General features: G+C 38.4%; 2 protein-coding genes across 2 annotated transcripts; both read left to right on the forward strand.

Annotated features, from left to right (window-relative positions):
• Nucleotides 1-3580: 3580 nt before the first annotated feature.
• Nucleotides 3581-12422, forward strand: LOC103475565 (uncharacterized). Its single transcript, XM_081615883.1, has 2 exons — nt 3581-4939; nt 10409-12422. Exon 1 carries the CDS (start codon nt 3581-3583, stop codon nt 4712-4714), a length of 1134 nt encoding a protein of 377 aa, XP_081472009.1. The 3' UTR covers nt 4715-4939; nt 10409-12422.
• Nucleotides 12423-18928: 6506 nt separating this feature from the next.
• ccna1 (cyclin A1) lies at nt 18929-23656 on the forward strand. Its single transcript, XM_008427307.3, has 9 exons — nt 18929-19160; nt 20211-20369; nt 20444-20663; nt 21258-21370; nt 21472-21698; nt 21781-21985; nt 22506-22619; nt 22741-22874; nt 22994-23656. The coding sequence occupies exons 1-9, from the start codon at nt 19149-19151 to the stop codon at nt 23043-23045; spliced, it is 1236 nt and encodes a 411-aa protein (XP_008425529.1). The 5' UTR covers nt 18929-19148; the 3' UTR covers nt 23046-23656.
• The last annotated feature ends 659 nt before the right edge of the window (nt 23657-24315 follow it).

A 24315-nucleotide genomic window follows, 5' to 3' on the forward strand; every position in this document is an offset into this window, starting at 1 on the left:
GAACTTTGGGCATTTCATGTTTGTGTGAAGCTGTCAGAAAATTGCATCCATAAACAGGACCAAATGGTGAGTAATACTCAGCTGCAGACAAAGCTCCTCAAATGAGACTCCGAACGAGCAGGGGTCTCAAGAAGAAGAAACCGCATCCAACAATTCTCAGTTTCAGTTTTCTTCTCATCTCACATCTTGAAGTTCTGGTATTTATTTACTTTTTTCGTCTTTTCGATCATATCCAACACTGTGTCAATTCACCACATGAATTCTTTAAAAAGATCTCTTTATGTGAGATAACAGTGAAAACTCTGCAAGACATTTCACCTGAATCTTTGACACCTTTTGTTGCTGCCTTTTCCACAGCTGTCCAAACAAAGATCATTCTATTATTAACCATGTCACTTTGTGGGCAGAAAACCCAGAATGGCATCCCGTTCCTTCTCTGCTATGCTGTCAAGGTGTTCAGATTTATCGGGACAAGTTTTGAAAAGTACATCTGGGGTTTGACAGACAATATTCAAGCAAGTCTCTATGTGCTGCTTCCCAGAAGCCAGCTCTCATCTTTCCCCAACCTGGACAGCTGCACCTGTATGATACTCCACAGACCCGATTGATGGCCCTGTGATTCATTGTTACTTGATTACATCTGTTGGGAGCCTTGTTTCAATTTTCCTTCTGACATTGCTTTACACGTTCAGCGATTCATGTTTGACAGTGTTGTTTTGGAGATGTGTCTAGGTTTCTACTTGCTCACTTCCTGTAGTTGTCACCTGTCTGTGTGTTTACATTTCTCTGGCACTACTGCTGCCAATCGAGCAGAGTCCGTATTGCTGTCTTAAACCCAGTGGGTCAGTGCTGACATGAAGTGTTTTGACTCTTTGTTTGACCACTGCGGTACTTTGTGTTGATGGTCAGTGTCAGCATCTACCATGTTTGTTCTCTAGCTACGTTGATGTGTGGCACAACATGTACTCAGTCATTCTAGAGGGTTATATTAGAATAAAAGCGTTATAAATAGTCTAATACAAATAATTCACATTATGGTCTTTAAAATATTCCACAAACCACCACATTTAGTCAGTTAGGCTTATTTATATAATTCCAATTCACAACAAATGTCATCTCAAGGTGCCTCACATGAAAATTTGGTCCAGATTGTTTCCAATTATTCATAAATACACAATAAATCTAATTTACACAAGTATAACCCATCTTAAATTTAATGCATAACACTCTCATTCTGTTTACAGTGCCAATAGGTCCAAAACCATACTGTATACATAAGGAAGCCCAGGCAATTGTATTGAGTCATTGCCTTTTCAGCAACACCTCACACTGAGCGAGCAGGGGGAAGGAATGACTCCCTTTGCATCATTAAGAAAGCTGCAGGCCAGCATGATGGAACAGTTTTCAGAAGCTCCTGGGTGTGTTTGCCAGCTGACGTCTTTCTGCAAGCAGATTACAGTTTCTTGTGGTTAGGCCTGTCACGATAACAAATTTTGCTGAGCGATTAATTGTCTAAAAAATTATTGCGATAAACGATAATATTGTTTAAAGACCTTTTAACACTGATAATGCATGCGATTTCCTGCCATAGATAGATGCACTTTATTTTCAAAAGAACACATAACACTGGAACTGATAAACTAAATAAACAAAACCAAAAACAAAAATAAAATGGATTCTCAGTCTCCATTAACAAAAAACGTACTTGAATAAAATCTAAACATAAAGCCAAAGTGGAAATAAATACGGCATTCAACCAAAGGAGTGCAGATTATGAAATCTGTCCTATATTGCCCTTCAGTAATCACTAGATTTAGATAGAGAAGATGGGCACATCCCACTACCTAATGCAGTAGTTCACACTACACGGTTTTTTGCCCCTATTTTCCCCTTACGACAATCTTAGATCGTTGGCCGTTCTAAGATTGTCGCTGGTGGTTTCGTAACCTGCAGTGTGTGGTGTGTTACGGTAGAACGTCGTGGCCGCTCCGATCTAAATCAGGGGTTTTCCCCGACTGGGAGTTTAACGCAGACTGTTGAATGTGACAGGTAGCAAATCAGAAAGTGCGGACTCTCCTCCGCGCTTTCTGAGGGGAAATTAGGAGGGGAATCCCAACAGCTGACACGGCGCGACCCGAAATCCAGCGGACATTGGAGATGATATGTAGAAACAACATTAATATTTATTCAACATTTCGTGCAAATAATATAGAAATGAAAAGGGGAGGAGTTGGAGCCAAATTGCTTCGCACGTTTTCAGCTGTTCTTCGTGAACGTGACATAAATAGGTTATAATGATTTTCATTCAGTCAGGACTTTACGCTGACTCTAGCCACATGCATCACAGGTAGATTCTACTAAAGCATTGATTAATGCCTGATTTTAAAATGAGTTAACTGGACTCCATTGTTTTGTGTCCATGTGGCTGGACACTACACGGCACGATCGAACAGTTATACCCAGGGGTGATAGTTTTAAATTTTTGGGGGTACTATGACAAAAAATAAATAAAAATAATAAATAAATATATAATTTATTTATATCTCCACTATTGTGCACAGAAAGGTAGCATGCATTTTACTTGCGCGCACACACACACACACACACACACACACGCACACACCTACTAAGACATGCTACTCTGTGTTACTGACATCATGGAGATTCCTACACACATCTACATCTTGAAATAGCACCTGACCCAAGTTTGGGTCAGTTTGGGTTTCTTGTTCTTGAAATCTGCCTTTGAAATACAATCATGAAGCCTTTTTATCCCCAAGGCTCCTAAATGACACAAGCCAAAAACATTTGGGTTCTGGACCTCAATAAAATTATGTATAAGTGCAGGTCTGGATCGCTCTTCTGCTTTTGTTTCTTATATTTGGTAAAATAGTCACAGCATTAAATTGAATGCGAAAATTAATAAAAGTAAATATAATAAGTCACAGACTGTGCAATGATTAATACATGAATAATCCTAATGGATTACTAGCAATTAAAAATAATAGTGGATCAAAGGCTTCAGAACATTTATACCACAGCAGGTATGGAAAACCACAAAGGAAAAAATTAAATCATATACAAATCTATTAATCTCTTCATGTTAAATAAATAAAACGTATAATGTTTTATTAAGTATTTATGTCAGCTTGAGTCACGGAGATCTGATCTAATCATTTCCATAGCAACAATCAGAAGCAATGTGTTGGCCAGAAGTCCAGTGAGCTCACTGATGAGGTCATAGATTACATCATGTACATCACAGTAGATCAAATAAGTTCTAATGCTTGAATACTGGAATCTCTAAGCATCAGTGAGGATCCAGACAAGAGTTTGAGATTTGTTTATAGCAACAATGTTCAGTTTTGCGACGGCGCTTGTTCCCCTGATATTCCCGGTTGGTTGGGGCATCGGATATGCCGTGACGACTGGGATGAACAAAGTGTGCGATCATTTCTTGCCAGGGAAGGATTCCAATGAAGGATACAATCAGGTTGAAGAGGATGATCCGTTTTGGAAAGGATTTCCATCCACTTCCAAAGAACAAACCGACCCGGCTGGGGAGGTTTGTTCTGAGATGATGGTACAGCGTGAGGGTGAGACTGCAGTCGCAGAAAAATCTAACGTGGCTGGGGAAGATTTGTCTGCAGCTGATCTCGCAGCCGTAGCTGTGGCTGAAGTGACAGCCAAAGCTTTGGTTTCGCTGGTCCCATCCTTGCAGGAGAGTCCTCTGAAGGCCACTTTCACAGGATCCTTTGACAGTGTTGAACATTTGTCTGAAAAAACATCTCTGAATGTAAAGATTTCCGTTGATGTCGAGGTTTCCTGTTCTCCTGGAGTTAACTCAGAAGATAGCATTGGCTCGGATCTGCTAGATGTAGGGAGGACATCTGCAGGACCAGGACAAGCGGAGGAGAACTTCTTCAAGTTCTCAGATGAGCTCCAGAACAGCTGGGTGAACGCTGCGTTCCAGAGCATCCTAAACCTGAGCGTCACCAAGCGGTGTCTCGCTAAGGAAAGGGTTTTTCTGGAGGCATTGTCCATCCCCTGCTGTGGGAGTCTCATCCTCTCCGCTGTCCGTCAGCCCGGCCAGCATTTTAGTCAACAAGACCTTTCCCCAGTTCTGATGGAGCTGAGGGAGAAGAAGCTCCCGTCGGACGTGGGAAAGGACTATGACATCAAAAGTTTGCTGGAGTCTGTGCTGGTCTGGCTGGATTCATTTGGCGGCGACACAGATAGAGAGTTGTACGACAACGACTCGTGCTCTAACTGTGGAGCCACTTCCCTCAGGCTCCTGAACGACGGCGCCATGATTGCCCTTCCACCAGTGTTATTTTCAACCAGTATATCTATACTGCTTGAATACTGGTTGGATTTGGTGTGCAAACGCCGTTGTTCAGGCTGCGGGTCACCCTGGCAGAAAAAACACTTCCTGACCGATAACAAGGTCCTGGTATTTTTTCTGCACAGGTTGACCAGGAAGCACCAAACCAAAGCCACTCAGACCATTGATGTGCCTGCAGAATGTGGGACGGAGAAGTACCACCTGTCCTCCGTCATCTGTGCGGATCCAAAGCTGACAGACGTCTACTGTTATTTAATGAAGGGAGAACGAACCATGAAGGCAGACAATGAGCATGTCTTCACTGCAGACAGCGACTGCAGTGAAGACATGTCCAACAACGGTTTCATTTACATTTACGAGAAGAATTGATCAGACACCAGAGGACAAAAGGTAAAAAGATTTGACAGGTTTCCTGTTTGCAGGTTTCTCTCCGGGCGCTCCGGCTTCCTGCCACAGTCTGAAATCTCCATTGAAATGATCCAGTAGGCAGAGGTGGACCCTGGAGGCGGGTCCAGTGGATGGAGCTGGTGCAGGGGGCAAAGAGCACTGGGAAGCAGAGCCTCGGACAAAACACAGGGAGGTGGAGGAGCAGAGGTAGACACGCTCTCTCTCTCTCTCTCTCTCTCTCTCTCTTTCTTTCTTTATAGATAGATAGATAGAAGGTGTAGGTAGGTATAGATGGGGGGGGGGGGGGGTGATAGATAGGTAGGTAGGTAGGTAGGTAGGTAGGTAGGTAGGTAGGTAGGTAGGTAGGTAGGTAGGTAGGTAGGTAGGTAGGTAGGTAGGTAGGTAGGTAGGTAGGTAGGTAGGTAGGTAGGTAGGTAGGTAGGTAGGTAGGTAGGTAGGTAGGTAGGTAGGTAGGTAGGTAGGTAGGTAGGTAGGTAGGTAGGTTGGTTGGTTGGTTGGTTGGTTGGTTGGTTGGTTGGTTGGTTGGTTGGTTGGTAGGTAGGTAGGTAGGTTGGCTTATATATAAGCTGGGTATCTCTTGAATGCTACAAAATAAAGCTGTATTTCCTCCTTCAGCCCACTGGCTGCAATGTTAACACCTTGAGATGCCATGAGACCTAAATCCTGAACATCATGGCATGGAGTGCATCCCTGCTGCAACACTGCTTACTTTTTTCCCATATGAAATGGGAAAAAAGTAATTTAATAACTGATCAAGTCATGTTTTAGATTGTTCTTGAAAAACTAATCAGTCACAGCTAATTAGTGGGTGAACTCACGGCTGCACAGTGAACCCACTGATTTTTTACAGCAGACAGCCACTCCCCTCTCTAAATCTTTTAGGGGTACGCAGTACCCTGCCGTACCCCCTTACTTTCACCCCTGGTTATACCTAGGATTTCTGTCGGCTAATGTGTATCTCAGGTTTTGAAAATGGGCCGACAATCAGCCCACAACTCGTGTAATGTGCGCTGGACATTACACTAAGGAAATGAGGAAGGGAGGGTCAGAGGAGAGCACCGGAGCTGAGCCTTTTTTCATTCAGTGTCATCAACAGAAAGAAAAAAAAAAGCCAGGAAGAGACGATAAAGCCGATAATTAAAATGAGGTCGATAGGTTTAATTTATCGTGCGATTAATTGATTTATCGTTTATCGCGACAGGCCTACTTGTGGTGCATATGGTACTTCCTCCCACTTTTCAAAATCATGCACGCCATGTTAATTGACCCCAATAATTTGCCCTTCAGTGTCATTTTGTGCATGCATGTTCTTCATTGCTACTGCCTTGTATTGCTAATAGCAGTTAGCAACTAGCTCTGAAAGCATTCCCAGATCAGAGCTCCTAACTTTGAGATGTATTAAAAACAGACCATGCTTTTTCTTTGCTAGTAATTTTATGTTTGCTGCTGTAAAAGTGTGAAATTGTTTTATTTAAATACTTGAAAACAATTCAACATTATTCAAGCAGATAATGTTGTTCATTAAAACAATTGTGCTTGGAGGACAGTATTTGGAATTCAGTATTTGGTATCATTTTTCATACCTCCAGTAGAAACAATACAATCTGCAAGGAAGAAAAGAAAAGACTTATACCAAAGTAGAATAAACTAATAAAAGTCCCTTTCACAAAACACTTGAAGGCAGAATCAGGGTGCTTTGTGCCGCGATCCACACAGAAGTCAACCCACCTGTATTACTTCCTTGACTATGCAAAGTAGTCATAGTCCCACTTAAGCAGAATTAGAAAAAAGAGAAAACAGGTTTAATTGGTCGAAGTAGAAATGATACAATGATTTGTGCAACAAGCCACGTCCAGAATTTAACATCGTGACTCAGAAACGAGTCTGACGAAAAGTCTAAGGTGAAAAGGATTTCATCTGCAACATTTGCTCAGCTAAGAACAGGATTGCTACAGTTTGACCTCCGTTCATTTAGAAAAGAACGGAGGGAGACTTATGCAGATTTTTGTAGCACTGACGTCAATGTGACACCACACCTTCTGTTGTCCCACCCTGCTGGCACCATCGTCTTCATTTAAATGGGGAGAGGAGGCTCAGAGGAGGCTCTATGACAGAATTTATTTGTGGAAGAGGCTATTGTCATTGTCACTTCGAGGCTACATTAAATATTCATTTAATCACACTGCTGATTTGTGCAATTACGCTTATGAAGATTTTAAATTGCCAATCTAGGTAAAAATAAAAAGTGGTTATTGTTTGAGTTCAACTGCAATTACTCTGGGGAGATTTCCAAAACACCCAGTTTAAGATAAGCAATAAACAATTATATATATTTTTTAAGGATAAACCATTGGTCCACAAGGTTATAACAACATGGAGTTTAAAAAACAAAAAAAAAACAAAAAAACAATCAATTACGCTACAGTAAAGACGTGAAACGTGAATTTTTGGCTCCTGTTTCAACTCATGTAGAGTGGCCTCATTAGAAAAGTGATACAAATGTTATCTGACAATAGAAAACTAGAAGTATTTACTCATTCTAAAAGATAAATTATACCACCCTATCCATTTTTGAATTCTTAAATGTGTTTATCAAATGTTCAATTTTTGAGCTTCATTTTGAGCCATTATCGACGAATAGATTCAGAGTGAACTGATTTAAAATAAATATCATGCATGGCTCTGAATCTCTTGTTAGCACATTAATGGGATTCATGAGAGTGTTAACTTCGTGGCAGATGACACCTGGCCCTGCTCTGTGAAGCTGTGAAGGGGAAAAGGCACCTCCCCTCCCACAGAAACCCGGCTTCTCTGCCATCTGCCTGCTGACATGAGCACCAGAAGGGAGTGGTCGGTTGATTACTTCTTCTCCAGCCATTCGCTTGCTTCACATTTGGTAACCTTATGTACAAAATCACACATATTGGAGAGGTTCTTGAATTTAGCACATGTTCGTGTGGGAATGTTTTCCTAATCGTAGCTCATCAAGAGGAAAGGAAAATGATGAATATTTCAGTAAGATGCTACAGGCAGTATTAATGGTTATGTGCTTTGGGAGGAATCAAGCGCAGAGGAAAGGGAGCAACTTATTTAATTAAAAAAAAAAAGATTTACCTCATTTCCACTCTGCTTAGGGAAGCTACACCTACTTCCAAACCCATGACGGGCAAGTGTTATTCACATGCTCACATACATGCTAAAAATATTCGCCGAAGCTAATTAAGCCGGTGCAAATTCATCATCATGTCTGCACAAGCTTTAAAGATTTCGTGTTGCTTGTGTTTGTGTGAACACGAGAGAGGACTGAAGGATGAAGATAACAGTTCTGGCCTCAGTTTGCTCTTGTCACTAATCCCGGAGGGTGCCGAAGTGGCCACCGATTCCATGTCATTCACCAATATCCAAACCAGCTCTGCTTCCACGCCATTCCTGCTCTGCCCTTGTGAGGACACTGGTTTCTGCACTGCATGCTAATGAGACACGCTCCAGAGGAGGGAAAGGGGATTGATTTGACATTCTGCTAAGCCCATGTGGAACACAAGTTTAAACTTTGAAATAAAAAGACAGGGAAATGTCACAATATAGCCCATGCAGCACATGCACAATTATTATGCAGATTGTTAATTCCATTCTTGCACAAATATGGGGTTTTGTTGTCTGGAAAAGGAAAACGTTTTGTGTGTCACAAATAGGACAAAGGGACAGTTTGAGTTGTTGTGTTTGAGATTATTTGCAGAAACTTAACATGTCAAGAATAACTGTTCTGCAATTTTATGGCCAAAGCACTTTAACTATTAATATGCAATATACAGTTATTCACATGCAGTTTGTAATTTGAGTAACTACTCCGTTGTTATACATTTATTTCATAAAACTCATTGTACTATCTGAGGCTGAGTTAGAAATAAAAACAAGATCGTCTTCCCAGCTGGTAATTAAGCACATAATTTCTTTACTGGTGCAAATTTTAATTGCATCATCGGGTATTTAGGGTATTTATTTTTCTACATAATCTGACTTCAGTTTGGTCAAAACCAAACAGAAGACGGGTATAAAAAATGAAATGCAATTCTCTTTGCAGGAAAAGTTAAATATGTACAGATGTAATGGTGAATTTCTCTTTTGGTTTTTAGTAGATGAATCATAATGAAAATAAAAGCACACCATTGGTTTTGCTTTTTGCAGTAATTGCATGCTATTACTAAGAAATGTGTTAGACTTGAGGAGTAATCTGTTTTGCAACAATTATTGCTGTTTTTTTACATGGGCACTATGGCTCACTACCCAGGATGTTGCTCTGTTACAGGATGGCTTGATTTCTAAATAAATATAATCTCCAGTCAATAGGAGGTGGAAGCTCTCAGACTGTTGCATTGTAACCACAGTAAGAAAAAAATGTTGGTCGCTGTTCGAGGTTAATGACACTGAAAATTGTATCTGAAGGTATCTCAGGTTTAGTTGCACTTTTAGAGATTCACAGAGGGCGTGTGAACGGCTCAAGAGGTGTGACTTTTATACTTAACCATTCATTGCACTCCAGTATTCTCAGAAATACTGATGGAGGGATCAGATAAATTTCCAATACAGCCAAACCTGCTCTGCAAGAACGCTTTAGAAATGTTCCTGTTTGAGTGAAAAACGGTGTGCACGATCCAAGAGCAACCAGACACTGCAACACTGAGCAAGGCCAACGCACCGGGGCAGGGATACGATTGGCACACGTACCAGTTCACTGCACCACTATAACCTTAATTCATAGACTTGTCATTCTAAAAAGGAATCTAGACTACACCCTAAAATAGTTTGGTACAACAAAAACACAGTTTGAGATTAATGAAGTATTTATTCTGTTTGTGAAAACAGGACCACCACATATTAAGACAAGCATGGCAAAAGATATAAATGTGGACCTAATTACTTAAAATTGATCGCAGATTCTTGAGATCACAGTTATAAGTTGGTGATCATTTAATCTATATTTAAAAATGGAAGGAAGTGCTGCCATCCTTGCATCTTTTCAACCAGCTCCTTTCCTTATCCCTGATCAATTTTTCTCTTTTTTAATCACACAATTTTAATTTGAGGATTTTTTAAAAATGTAGCAATATCTTAAACTTGATTGGCTATAATGATTTAAACCAATCAAAACTCAAGGTCAGTCTAGAAGCTGGAAACTTTAAAGAAACTGATTGTCTCAGCATACCTACCAAGTAATTGAGAACTCAGAGTTTTAAGTTTTTGCTGCATCACCAGATGTATTTCATATCTCTCAGCAGTCCTGGTCAACTAGGAGAAACGGCTGAAAAAGAAAATCTAAAGAAGTTGATGAGGAGACCGGTTTCACTTTTTCTTTTTTGGAGGAGATTGTTTGCATTTTCGTGATCTATGCAACAATAATAAGAAATTATGTTAATGTAGAGGGTCGCTTTGTATACTTGTCCACTACTGTTGTCTGTGGATGAAATCACAGTGACAATGGAGCTATTTTTTTTATTAGTATTCCTGCATATTTCCTGCGTTTAACTATTTCTGTTCCTATTATACTTTCAGTGTAAGCTGAGGGGGATGAGGACTGAGGCAAATGAGAAATTGTGCTTAAAAAAACACAAGATTTTTCAGAGTTGTGCACTTCTCCTGTGTTTGATTTCCCTGCAGGAAGTTGGAATTACATCACACTCGAAATGAGTGAGTTCTCGAGGAGAGTTTGATTTGTCTTAGAAGTTGGAGCTTAGATCTGCAAATTACACCACACTAAGAATCGCCAGTGTCCTCATTGCAAAAACCATCAGAATTTGTCCAACAAGTACAAAGAGATCACAGAATGACAAGTCTGAAAACCAGTGAAGTCTGCTGACTCTTTTTATGGTAACATCCACCAGCACCACAAGACCATGACAAAATATTTATCTTAATTTCATACATTTAAGCACAAAAGGAACATCTGTTCACAAATACCTGTTTTATAATGCAATGTGTGCCACCGATTTAATTAGAAACAGAAGTGCTACTCAGTAGCTTATTCCTGCTGCTTTTACAACAACTATGTGCAGCACTGGCAGCAGCTACACTTGGAATTAAACTCAGTGGTGTTCAGAGACCTCAGGGTTTTCAAATCATAATTCAGACTTCAGGGGGGAATATTGTTATACTTCCAGCTGTTAACCATGACTTAAAGCCGTTAACAATCACAAACATAAAGCTCCAGATATTTTTCTTTTTAATTCTTTATGTTAACAATGTTATTAAATGTGTGGCATTGATATTAAAGTACTTCTTAAAAATGATATTTGACCTTCAAACTCAGAGACTGAGGCGCAGATTAAAAAAAATATTGCATCATAGCATAGGAGAAAACACAAACCACTATTGCTAATTACACGTGGTCTGTTAGTTTCCGATCAAGTCTTCAACCTTTGCTTTGTTGGCAGGTGTCAATGACACTGATAACAACTACATCAGAATTCAAGCAAAAAATATTTTAGGTTGAAGATTTTCACAAAACAATCGCAGCTTATTCTTTGTTGATGCTCTTTCCTCTTATTAACTTCTTAAGAAGTTCAGAGATTGAGTCAGCAACTGTCCCTAAATCTAGCTAATTGGATCTTTGTACAACTTTAATTTCAAATGTAATCAATAGATGATTTTTTTATTTATTTATTGCCTATTTGGACAATATTTTATTCAGTTTTTGAGTTGGTTCGTCTTACTTGAGATGAAAACTGGCCTTTCATCTCAGGTTAATATCTTTATGTCACGCAAAGACATCCTATTTGTTCAAGTTGGAAAATTGGCATAGAAATAATGATCATCATACTCTTTCTGCCAAGTAATTGAGCACTGTGCTCAAAACTGTGTGAGTTTTAACTCCAGCAGACATGATTTATTTCCTAGCAGCCAATTTGTCAAGACTCCAACATGAGACAAATAAGTCTGCAGTGGAAAAATGAAGCTGAAAGTTTGCATCACTCATGTCAAAGCAGGTAAAATATGTATTGTGCTTGTCTCCAAGATTTGCAGAACTATTTGAGAATCCCAATTTTGCTTTCAAAAGGATTCAGAGGATGAAACATGGCCCAATAAATTTATATCACACCACTGCTTTTCGTCTCACAGCGGTGGCATGCCAATCAGAGCGATCTCCACAGAGTGGAGGGCATGGAGCGGAGCAAGCATACCGAGGCGTTACCGTGACACCCCCCCAACCCTATCCTCCCACACACATACAGGACAGCCGCCTGATAAGAACGCACCTCTCCAGAATAACAATGAGACGCAGCAATGTGATACTGGCACCATCTCCAATGAACATCGAGGAACGAAGAAAAAGACAAAAACAAAGAGGCCTTTTAGTGCGAGACATCCAACAGATGGCTGGAACCTTTCGAAAACACCGTTCTATGTTACCTCTGATGGCCTTGGCAGTTTGGTGCAATTCCTCTGAAGGGGACACTCTAAATTCATGAAACAGGAGAAGAAAGGAAAAATGTCCTCAAAGTCAGATTCAGTTGAATACATGAATAATTTAGAGCACTGAAAGATTTGCGGCCCTCAAATCACAAAAAACAGGGATTCATTATTCATCTGTTTCAAACTGGGAGATATTTTATGCACAACTTACACCATGCTGATGTTCTGAGTACAAAACAAAGCCTCTTGTCCTTCTGGAAAATTTCAACGTGATTTTGTCATTTTTTTCTAGTTTGCAAATATCTAATTGTTCTCTGTCTCACTATGTTTATCTCTCATTGGACATCTGACAGGTCAAGCTTTAAGACCCTGCACCATAATTTATATTGCTTTTCTCCAGTGATGTTTAGTATTTTAGGAATGTTCACTGAGAGGGAAGCAGACTCTTGGAGACCTGACAAACTGGCACCCCACTCAGATTTATTAGCGCTCTGTGGTGAGCCCAGTCTGTCTGTAATTCAACAGAGAGTTGAATGACTGCTTGAAACGAAAACTGTTATTTGACTTTTAAAAATTCTGGCTTGATTCAGGTTGGATTCTGTCCTACTCCAGTTCTGACCAGCGTCATTATTCTGAAGTGAAGTGGCATGTGACAGCCTTTTTTGTTACAGCCCTGTCAAAGCTCCATATGTGGTTGTGAAAGTCTTACTTTTCTATGCATAATTAATGTATACAGTTGTATTCTGATTCTTCAGCCTTGAATTTTTCCTTTTCTTCAAATAAGTTCCCAGTTATCTCATAATAGTGAATTAAGTGTTTTGAATAGAAACGATGAGCTGGTGAGGAAAAATTTGTCCTTTTCAACTGTATTTAAACCCATGGAGATCATATATGTTTCCTGGATGATATTTGTAGCATAATTGTTCACCCATCCTCTTTCCTCTTTCACCAGTAAACAGCCAGACATTCATTTGATCATTTTGATTTGATCAAATTAAAAGAAAATTCTCACCGGTTGATGGTGTTCTTGTGATTAATTTATTTCTTTCAGAGACCCTCCACCTACTTACAGACTAAACATTTTAAGTTGATGTATATGAAAACCTGCTCATGTATAGGAATATAGTTATTTGGAAATGAGAAACAAAATGGGAGAGGAGCTCAGTTTCCTTCAATGCTCAATGCAGCAATTACCTCTTAAGCTAAGAAATTATCAGCAAATGTCTTCATTTCAGTAAAAGTCATTTGATCCACATAACAATCAACAAACATTAATATACAGAAAACGTGATTATTAAACAAAGAAAAAGAACCACATGGATTTAATGCCCATTATTTTTTAATGTCATGCTAATTTGGTGCTGGTTGTTGGCATTCTCTGCAAATTTTAATTCCTTGACATTATTGAATGGTTTGGCACAGACAAGTTGGCCTCCTTTGAGATCTTTTTTTTTTTCTTTGAGAAATGGATATCAAAGCGCTGATTACCAGCCCTCTTGTTGAGCCAATACAGGGAAAGATGTCTGGAACTCAACCAAATATAACTCGTCTCGGAGAAAGTGCTGCAATTATAACAAAATCAAACATCAGCTGAGGGCCCTTTGCATTTTCTCTTCACTCGTTAAGCAACCATTTAAAAGAACAGGAGTCGGTACACAAAAATCTCACTGGAACACCGATTGAACAAAGTTTGCTGAAGCTTGTCACCAAGGAAATTGTCTTTCAGTTACTTTATATGTGAAGCTGTGAGCTCAAACTTTTATAACTAGTATTCATGATTATGAGTACTTAATCTCTCTGTTTTTATAGCCGCATGTTCAAATGAAACATCTGCTGTGGGACTGGGGCAAAAATAAAAAAAACAATTTATTTAAATTAACCCAAATCATAAGACTTTGGAGGAAAGTTGAGTTTTACTACACTAATGGAATCTTGTGGGGTTGAAAAAGGTGTAGGTAGATTACAAGGCAGATGAGTAGAAAAAGATGCTCTGGGGCTGAGGAGAAGCTCTGATGGAAGCAAAATGTGATTCCAGATTGTGGAGAAAGAGAGAATAAGCAGTTTGGAGTATTACAACAATGAGAACTGGTCTTAAAAAAACATCACTGATGACAATCTGCAAGCTTGAGATTGTTCCTGCTGGTCATTTTTTTTTTACTAGATATGAACAGGTGTGAGAATTAGTGCAACTACAGCACCTGGGAGGAATCCATCAGTTATGTGAGGATAGTTCTGGTTTTAGACCTGCATTTTACACAGTAAGCCAACACAAACTGGTCAAAGCTAAACACTCTGGATCATCACTCCTCTTTGTAAGCATGGATTCCTGAAAGGTGAACCACACATCAGAGCCAGCAAGCACAGCTCTTCCACTTTATTTCAAACACAAGCCTGCCTCAGGGATGTGAATGGAGCCAGATGCTCTTCTCAATAGCTGCCTATAACTAAATACACACTTTTCCCACAAACTTCAGAATTAAGCTTGACGATGAGATTACAGTCATTGTGTTAATTTTGATTGAAAATGGAAATTCCTTCGAGCTTAAAGCGGAGCCTCTAAATACATGATGTAGGGACAACATCCTGGTCCTTAAGTACACCTCAAAAACAAGAGAGATAATCAACATTTTTTCCTAATGCACCGCAAAATAGTGGCGATTGGAGGGAATCTTAATTACCAGGGAGTAACTGCACAGCTGAAATCGGGCCACTAACACCTCCCACCTGGTGAGGAAAGCACAACACTGGCTTTTCATTGCCAGGAAGCTGAAACTGAAACAATCTTCAGAATGTTTGTAGAAATCCATCCTGACATTTGGTGAAAAAATAAATAAATAAACTGCATTGCTGCATCTCGTCAAGATGGTACAGCTGTTTGTTGGCTCCAACAGATAGATTGGGTCTATATCACCAAGATATAAAAGAAAGGCAGACAGTGTCATCAAAGATTGCAAACATAATGGTCACCGTCTACTGCTGCCATGTGGCAAATAGTTCAGAAGATTAAAAACAGTTGTGTCCAGATCCACTGAAATGGGCAAAAGACAAAAGTCATGGATGACATTGTTATGAATGAATGGCAGAAAATCTCAGAAGGAGAAGAAAACAAAGCGGATCTGTCCAGAGTTGAAGTGAAGGTAAGAAAATGTAATCCAGGGTCATAGAAATACACAATTGCCACACAAAACATTTCTAAAGGGTCTGTATTTCTTCCTGGTCCCATTTTAGCACCAATAAAGAGTTTACTGAAGGTATCAGATAAAATAGAAATATGAAGGACTGTAAATATGAAAAGGGTTGCCTGGTGTCAAAAAACTCACATTGAGGGAAAAGATTTGGGCTTTTCATCAGGACAACAGCCTGAAAAACAAAAGCTTTAAAGGTTTCTTGGGAAGGAGAAGATTACTTTCTTCAACTGGACATCATGGCTTCAATCTAACTGAAAACACTCAGAAAGCGAAAATCTACCACTGCAAGGACTGAGGGGTTTAAAAAGCATGCAGTACTCATAAAAAAGGTTTCAAAAGATAAATATTTAATCATTGTGCCAATACCTTTATATAGAATATGTAATTTGTGTTAATGGCAATTTTTATTGTTAACTTGGGAGTCTATTTGAAGCCATTTTAAACTTGATGGTACATGATTGAATAAGGACCAGCTGTTAGCACTGTTGCCTTACATAGCAAAGGTCTTAAATAAATACGTTGACCTACCAAGAGTATCCTTAACACCCACCATGTGAGCCTGTAAAGATTAGGCATAGAAAATTGAATAATGGGGTAAATATTTTCACCGGGACTGAAACACATTGGTGGATGAAGGTGATTTCAAGGTTTTTTTAGTTGGAATTCTCCTGGTTTTCACTGTATTTCATATCTGAAATTTCAACCTTCTGTACATTTGAAAATACATCACGTTGATAAAATGGTCCGATCCCGTTGGTCGAGAACAATTTGCATCTTCTCATGGACTGAAGAGCAATGTGAGACTGAGATATAAGAGAAGACATACGAGGAGACGTCTGCTGGCTGAGGAGACGTCACGTTTGCGTTTCCTCGTCTCATCTCAACAGAGAACAGATATTGATTTTTGCTTTGACAGGAGAAGATAGCCACAGCAGGCCAGCGCATCCCTCATCTCATCTGGAACAGATAGGTGAGGATATTTCATACAATCTTTGGCAGAACAAAGATCCAACGTATCTTACCTGTCAGAGAGAGGATTACTCTCACCGTTTTCTTTAAACAAAGAAATCCCTTTAAAATATGAAAGGGATTTAGAGCAACATTTAAGAAACAAAATAGATATTTGGAAATGTTTTATTTCACATTTGAAACATCCAATTTTAGAAAAATTTTTTCTTCACATGCTTTGCTTTTCACTGCTTTTATCTCATTTCATAAAAGATATGATCAAGACAGACATCTGCAGGGGTTTTTGTTGCAGAGTAAAAGCGAACATATCGGGTTGTGGTCAAACAAAGCATCCCCACATGACGTAGTTGTAGTTACAAACTTTGTTTTATTTCAATAAAATTGATTGATTGATTGAGCACCCTTCATGCTGGAAGCACAGGCGGATGGTTGATTCGAAGACGTTGCTTTTCTCTTCCTGAACTCAGTTTGAACCGTCCAAGGTTATAGAGTAAATTAACCAGAGATCAGTTTTCTTTGAAAAGCCTGAGAAAAGAACTCCCTAAGAGGAGAAAGCTGAATGGGAGATGCTGTTTGTATGTAACAGGTATATGATAAAAAACAATGTACTTTCATCTTTTCTTCATTTTCCTGGACTATTCAGGTGCTTCATTGATCATTGTCTTTGCTTAATTTCTTAACCACATAATAATCAAAATGCATTTTGATTCGTTCTTGATTGATTCAGTATTTCAACTCAGGTAAGATTTATTTATTTCCATGACAGTGTTTTGGAGTGAATGTTGAATACTAGGTTAATCCAATGCCTCACATTTCAAGTAATTTGTTTTTAGAGACATCTTAAACCAAATTATTTCTAGAAGACTGGTTTTGTCTACATTCCCTGGACAAACTTCAGTCTGACCTTCATGTTTTTTTTTGTTATTTATTATTTTATCAGAGAGCAAAGGTCTATTCCTTCTTCAAGTTTCACTTGCTGACTCTTTCTGATTGCACAGGCACTTTCACATCGGCAGTAAGACCAGGCAGCTGTCCCATGATACAGTTTTAGAGTTTATTGAGACTTCTTTTGACATCATGTGGTTGGATTTTGAAGTGAACCTGAATGAACATTACACAGAAAATGTATTTTATCCAGTGACTAATATTTATTATTTACTATTTCTTCACATGCTGGTACTTTGCATCCTAGTGAAAATTTTCACATATTTAAAGCAGAGAATAGATAATACAGGATACCTTCCAAATCTTGATATAAGCATAATGTCTTCTTTTATTCTACAACCTTCCCTTGTCAACAAGACAGCCTGCAATTGTTAAAATTAGCTTGGACGAACATTGAAATACAAAACATAAATATGGATATGGAAACTAAATTTAAAAGAACAAACAAAATGTTTTTTTTAAAAAATCTATGGAATTTAAGCATGCTATGATTGGTTAGTAAACAAGGATGAGCAAAAACAAGTGAGACAGTTTCCCATCAATTACAGCCATCAGGACAGTATTAGAAGTGATGGTTGGCTGAAAGTTCAAGAAGCAGCTTTCTGACCCAAAGATTGCAAATTGGAATCCTTAATCCACAGCTGCTTCACTGGAGCTGCTCAGCAGCACCAGCAGCATCAGAGAACAGTTTATGCTTCTCATACATGTAGTTCCTGTCGTGTAACACTTTGTAATTAATGTAACCCTATTTGTAATTAATGTGACCCTATCTCTGGCATAAACGTATGCCAGAGATAAAAAAAAACAAAACAAAACAAAACATGTTTCAGTCATAGGTTTGAAATTGGGAAAATATTTCACAGTTTTGCGCCATTTCCAGTCCATAGAGACCAGTGTTTCAGGGCCAATTTGATGAAATACTTTTAATGGGGATTAAATATAAGGTGGTTGGTTCAGATTTTTTGGCCAACATCTATTATAATTTTTGCAGAATTGCGGTTGATCGTTCTTAAAGAGAAATACTGCCATCCGGTGGAACATGTGGAACTTGCAGGCCCTCACAAAAATCTACCAATTTCCACAGACATTTCTCTGTTGTACTTTTAAACGGATATGTTAGTTTTTGTCTTTCTTTATTGTATATTTCTGGGGAGGTCTTGTTTTCCCGTGACACTGCATTTACGAATATGAAACGGATACATTTAATGATAAAATGCTTAATTGTTCAATGTAAAACTATAATTTTCTTTGATAAATATGACTGAGCTGTACTCTAACAGCACCAACTCATTTGCCAGAGATGGCAGCAGGGAAGCACAATCACGGTTCTCTAGATTTCCGATATAGTAAACAGAGTTGCATTTTAGCGAGTTATTAGATAATCTTTTAAAGTTATTAATAATCTAATGTATAGTGGTCTATTTCCATAACCTACTTTTAATACTACACCTAATTAGTTCATAGTTATATCCTCCATGGCTTAGGTTTTATATGTCCATGTGTTCTACATCTACCTTCTTTGTTTTAATGGAACTGATGTCTTTAAAAAAAAAGTGCATCACACAAATTTGTTTTTGTTTCTGCAGCAAACAGATGAATTCGCTGACTCTGTGACGTAAGCAGTCTGAACTTGCACTCTGGCACCTTATTGGACAGAACTCGCACACACAAAAAACAAAAACATCTGATTGCTGAGTCCTATCCCACCGGAGATTTATTGCACAGCAAAATAATCTGCTCCAGCTCGTCGCGGCGTGGCTAGAGGTCGCTGATTGTCTTACTTGTTTCCAAAAAAAAAAAAAAAAAAAAAGTGTTGATTAAGAGTGCTTTTGGCGCGGTTTGTTATTTAGAAGAGTGCATTCTCCTTTCCGCTGGGAATCTGCTCGATGTTGGTTATGGTGAGTTCGGCTTGACTAGTTCATGAAAACCTGATATGTTTTTATTGTCATACAAAGAAGTTTTGCTCTCCACATTTTACTGCACTCCCGTCTGTTTGTTTGAATTTATCTGTGATTGATTTAAAGTTTGATAAATTCTTGTAACCATGGCAATGTGTATCTGTCCCTATCATTTTTAGAATGACAAACCGTGTTTAACATGTTTGTCTACATGTTTGTATCTCCAGACAAGAACCCCCCCCTTTTTTTTTGTTTTTAAGAATACCTTATCACCAAATTGCACCACATTTAAAACGTCTCACTCTGAATCACGTTTTCTGCTTTGATGGTGTGTAATGTGTGAAGCTAAACTAATGCAACTCATTACCAAAATAAAGCAGGAAGCTGGAGAACTTTTAACATTTCTTGTAAAGAGTAAAGTAAAACATTGCAGTCACTGACAATGGCGTTTCAGAGCTCTTTTTTTTTTTTTTTTTTTTTGCTTGTGTTGCAGAGCTGATTATAACTTCTTAGTGTGCTGTTTATCTGCTAATGTCAAAAATATTTTCTGTTATCAGGTTGCATCATATTTTTGATTCTTTAATAAAATTATTTTCTCTTTTTTCCATTTATGAAATCATAATTTCTTGACATTTTTGTATATAATACCGTTTGGCAGTTCACTCCAGAACTTGAACTGTACTTATCTTTTTTTTGTTTTTTGGTCATTTTTTTAAATTTATTTTTGAGTCAATGGATTTCATGCTGTAAATAGAAAGTCACAATGCCACAGACTACATCCTCTTAATAAGGATGGGCACTGCATAGGTCTATCAACAACCATGGAGCCTAATGATGCTACAAATAATTATAAAATGCATTTGAGAAGACACTAACAGAGTAATTAAATACATTTTCTGTAATGTAAAAACATGTACTTCATATTTCACAACATTATATTTAGTAAGAGAAAAACAGCATTTTCAGTAAAGAAATCTATTTTATATTCTACCCCTTTCTGCCAAAAGTAAAAAAAACTTTATTTTTACTTTCTTTTAATCTGTTTCAAAGATGAATTTCAGTAAAAACACCCATCGTGGCAGTCCCACTCACAAGGAAAACATTCCATCTTCAACCAAAGCAGAATCCTTTCAGTACCCGAGGACCATACAGCGCTCAGTTCTCGGATCCTTGTCAGAAAACGAGCAGCGTGGACGATCCCTAAGCCAGGTAGGCAACAGTAGCATCCGCACACTTTGCAACCAGAGACCTTCCATGTTCCAGACGACTGATTTCCTCCACAGGGAAGCCAGTTTTCCAAGCACAGTTCTGTTTCAGACAGCTCGCAGCTCAACTTTCTCGGCTGCCCATCCAGCTCCAGCTATGATGTGTATGTCGAGGAGGCTTGTGAAGTCGTTCTCGCCGCTTCGGGTCAGGAAGTCATTTCAGATGGTTATGACCTCGAGGTTGATGCTAATCCCCTGCAGAATGAACATGTCAGGCTCCTGATGGAGTTTAGTTCAAGTAAGTTTGGCCTGCAAAATGAAAAATAAAAATTCTTCAGTGCATTGGGAAGGTTTTTACACCTGTTGAACTTTTTCCACATTTCTTCTTGCAGTACAACCAAAAATAGTAATAGTTTGTTTATATTGTTTTGATAAATAGCAGTGAAAAAATTTGTATTGCACTGCTTTAAATCTTACTTAAAAAAATCTTGAGTGTTTTGCAAAGGTTGATCTTTAGAAAGCTCATATTAAAGAACGTGGTGGGTGCGTGTGCATAGCTGGAAGAGAAATCGCTTAAAAACCACTTGCCGCTTTAACTGCAGTGATATGCGTTTCTGCAAGGTCTTGATTAAAGTGGGATGAATACAAATGCACACCACAGAATTCAGATTTTTATTCATCATATTCTTTCCCCTCAACGCTATAAGTATGCACTACTCTGTGTTAGTCTGTCACTTAAAATTTCCAACAAAACATATTGCAGTTTTTGACTAATGTGAGAAAATATGACAAACTCGAATGCTTTTATAAAGTACTTAAAATGGTACTTTATACCATTTTAAGTACTTTATACTTAAGAGCAATTATTTTTTCAATAATTACTCTTCACCAGGTTCATGCCAGGATGCCTCCATGCTGTCCGAACCAGAAGAATCCCTGATATCTAGAGAGACTTTCTGTTTTGATTATTCAGAAGATATTTACAAGAACTTGAGGGAGAGTGAAGTGAGTGTTTTTTTTGTTTGTTTTGTTTTTTAAAACAAATATTTTCTTTCTTGTTAATGATCATTTTTGTGCTATTTAGTCATGCTGGTTACTAATTCCAGAAGCAGTTCAGGCCAAAGCCAAGCTACTTGGAGAGACATCCGGAGATCACCAATGGTATGCGGGTCATTCTGGTGGACTGGCTGGTGGAGGTTGTCCAGGAATACAAGCTCGGTTCTGAAACTCTGCACCTTGCTGTAAACTACCTGGACCGCTTTCTGTCCTACACAACATTTATCAAGAGGAACAAGCTGCAATTGGTGGGAACAGCTGCATTACTGATTGCCGCGTAAGAAAGTCATCCCTGCCCATTCCGGTAACTCCGCACATGGCAGTTGTTGGTTGTAATTGTGATGCCATTTGTTTCGTAGAAAATATGAAGAGATCTTTCCTCCCGAACTGAACGAGTTTGTGTACATCACAGACTGCACCTACGCTAAGAAACAGCTACTGCGGATGGAGAGCGTTCTGCTAAAGGTGCTGGACTTCAAGATGGCAGCACCCACCACCAATCAGTTCCTTCGCCTGTTCATGTTCATCCACTCTGTCTGTTCAACAACAGAGAACCTTGCTATGGTGAGTTCAGAAAGAATGGCTTTCAACAGAGTCGGGACGAGATTTCTGTGAGGACTCTGGCGAGTCGTTCTGTCACGTTATGTTCTTTAGAACATTCTAAGTCAAAAAGTTGGATTTTCCTTTTGTCTGACCAGGTGTAGCACTAAAAACTGGACTTCTAGTTTCTTTCTTTCAGCAGAGGCTTTCTTCTTTCCATTCTTTCATTTACACAAGATTAATGGAGTCCATGACTAACAGTTGTGGATCTCTTCAGCTCCTAGAGAATTATTGTTGGCCGCTTGGCTGTTAATACTCTCTTTGCCACGCCTATCCATGTAAGTGGACATCCATATGTTGGTAAATTTACAAATGCTTCATATTCCCACATGGATGTTAAAAAGCATTTGTCCTTTTCCTTCTACTTTAAAGTGATGATGTACTTTGTGTTGATCTATCACATAAAAGGAAAGAATGAAAACTTCAAGACATATGAAAACCTTTGCAAGGCACTGTGTATTTTCATCTTCTCCTTTTCTTCTAGTACATAGCAGAGTTAAGTCTACTAGAAACGGATCCCTTCCTTCAATACACCCCATCCTTACTGGCAGCTGGAACCTACTGCTTAGCTACCTACACTATACATAAATCTTACTGGGTGAGTTGGTCCAGATGATGACGTTTTTCTGCATAATAATTACTTGTTTCTGTTTTGTTTGTTTTTTTTTTGTAAAATGATACCAATATTTCTTTCTTTCTTTCTTTTTTTTTTTAAATAGCCTGATTCTTTAATTACCTTTACTGGGTACACGATGGAGGAAATCATGCCCTGCCTGACTTCTCTCCACAAGCTGTATATCAGTGCAGAGACTCGGCCACAACAAGCTGTCAGGGACAAGTACAAAACGTCAAGGTAAGGAGAGGCAGGAAGTCCCAACTGGAATTTATGAAACTAGATTTGCCATCTTAGTTCTTCATGAATCAAGGACATTTTTAAAAATATCTTATTTTTTGTCTTTGTCTCCTTCATAGGTATTGCCGTGTTTCAGGGATCTCTCCCCCCACTGCTCTGCCTCTCCCCTGACTCCACTACTTCGTCTTCCTGATCCTCCCAGCAGAGCATAGTTACAGCTCACTAAAAACAAAGCACAGCCATTCATTTTTACCACACACATGTGGACTCCTTCACTTTTCTTAATCAAATATAGTTATTTATGCACAATTAAAGGAGTTCAGTTAATGTTTGAAACTCCTTGGGGGCGTACATGGATTTACTTTCAGTATTATATAAATTATTTTTATTTGAACTGTTATATGCTATGCCTAATGCATGTATGACTGTTTCTCTTTTCAAAATCTAGCTATCAGGTCATGCATTTTACAGCAGTTAAAACAACTAAGCATTTCGCAGTCTGATTCCTTTTGTTTTCACTTCACTTGTAGACATTTTAGAGTGTGTGATAGTGCATTATAGGCTCCAACACCTATCACATTCTAAATTATGATGAGGTGAGAACGGAAATTTCAATCGTTGTAATAAGACATGTTTCTGACACCATGTAATTCAATCATCTTGGGATTTAATAGAAGTTTTAGTTCTTCACACAATAACGTCAAAAAGTTACAGAACTGGTTTGATGTATTACCAGCAACATCATCAGGTAACATCTAAATAAAGGTAGTTATGTTGTCTTATTCTGTTTGTCATCGTTTTATAGTCAAATATGTTGTAAAGCAGTTTCATTGTGAATTACACTTTGCCAACTTGCTTGATGTTGTTCAACTCCTGTTGAGCTGTTTACAGAACTGAATGGTATTTCAAGATATTGTAAAGTTTCTTTGAACATTATTGTTTTTATAAATGAGAAGTCAAAGTCTGTTTAACTATTTGAATTTTTTGTTTGTCGTTTTGATTACGTGGGGATTATTTTTCTCAACCCATAGTGGAACATATAATCCTTGATTAAAAGACTGTTCTTTCACACAAATACTAGTATTGTTTTAGTAAAAAAAAAAAAAAAAAAGAAGAAGATATCCAACAAAAATAATTCCACTTCAAAATGTGATTATGCAAACATGGTGTATAAAAATGTACAATAAAAATGATGTTAATCCAATTACGTTTCTCATAAATATTTATTACTCAGGTCAGACATTGGGTGTGTACCATTTGTCACCTGGTGTGTAAATATAGTTGCTGTAATTTCCCCATACCCCCTTCTTTAACCCGCCCCCCTTAAATATTTTTTTTTACAAAAAAAAATCATCATAAATCCCTTTATGTTAGAGTGAAAATTAATTTCTACGAAATGACAAGTAAAAATGCGTGTTGCATGGTTGGTTTATATTCATAA

Source organism: Poecilia reticulata, chromosome 14 (genome assembly GCF_904066995.2).
Source record: "Poecilia reticulata chromosome 14, P_reticulata-male-v2, whole genome shotgun sequence".
Classification (NCBI taxonomy): Eukaryota; Metazoa; Chordata; class Actinopteri; order Cyprinodontiformes; family Poeciliidae; genus Poecilia; species Poecilia reticulata.

Coding starts and splice junctions, on each gene's coding strand:
- LOC103475565 (XM_081615883.1), top strand. CDS start 3,581: ATGGTACAGCGTGAGGGTGAGACTGCAGTCGCAGAAAAATCTAACGTG.
- ccna1 (XM_008427307.3), top strand. Junction 21,371..21,471: donor AGAACTTGAGGGAGAGTGAA/GTGAGTGTTTTT, acceptor TACTAATTCCAG/AAGCAGTTCAGGCCAAAGCC. Junction 22,875..22,993: donor GACAAGTACAAAACGTCAAG/GTAAGGAGAGGC, acceptor TCTCCTTCATAG/GTATTGCCGTGTTTCAGGGA.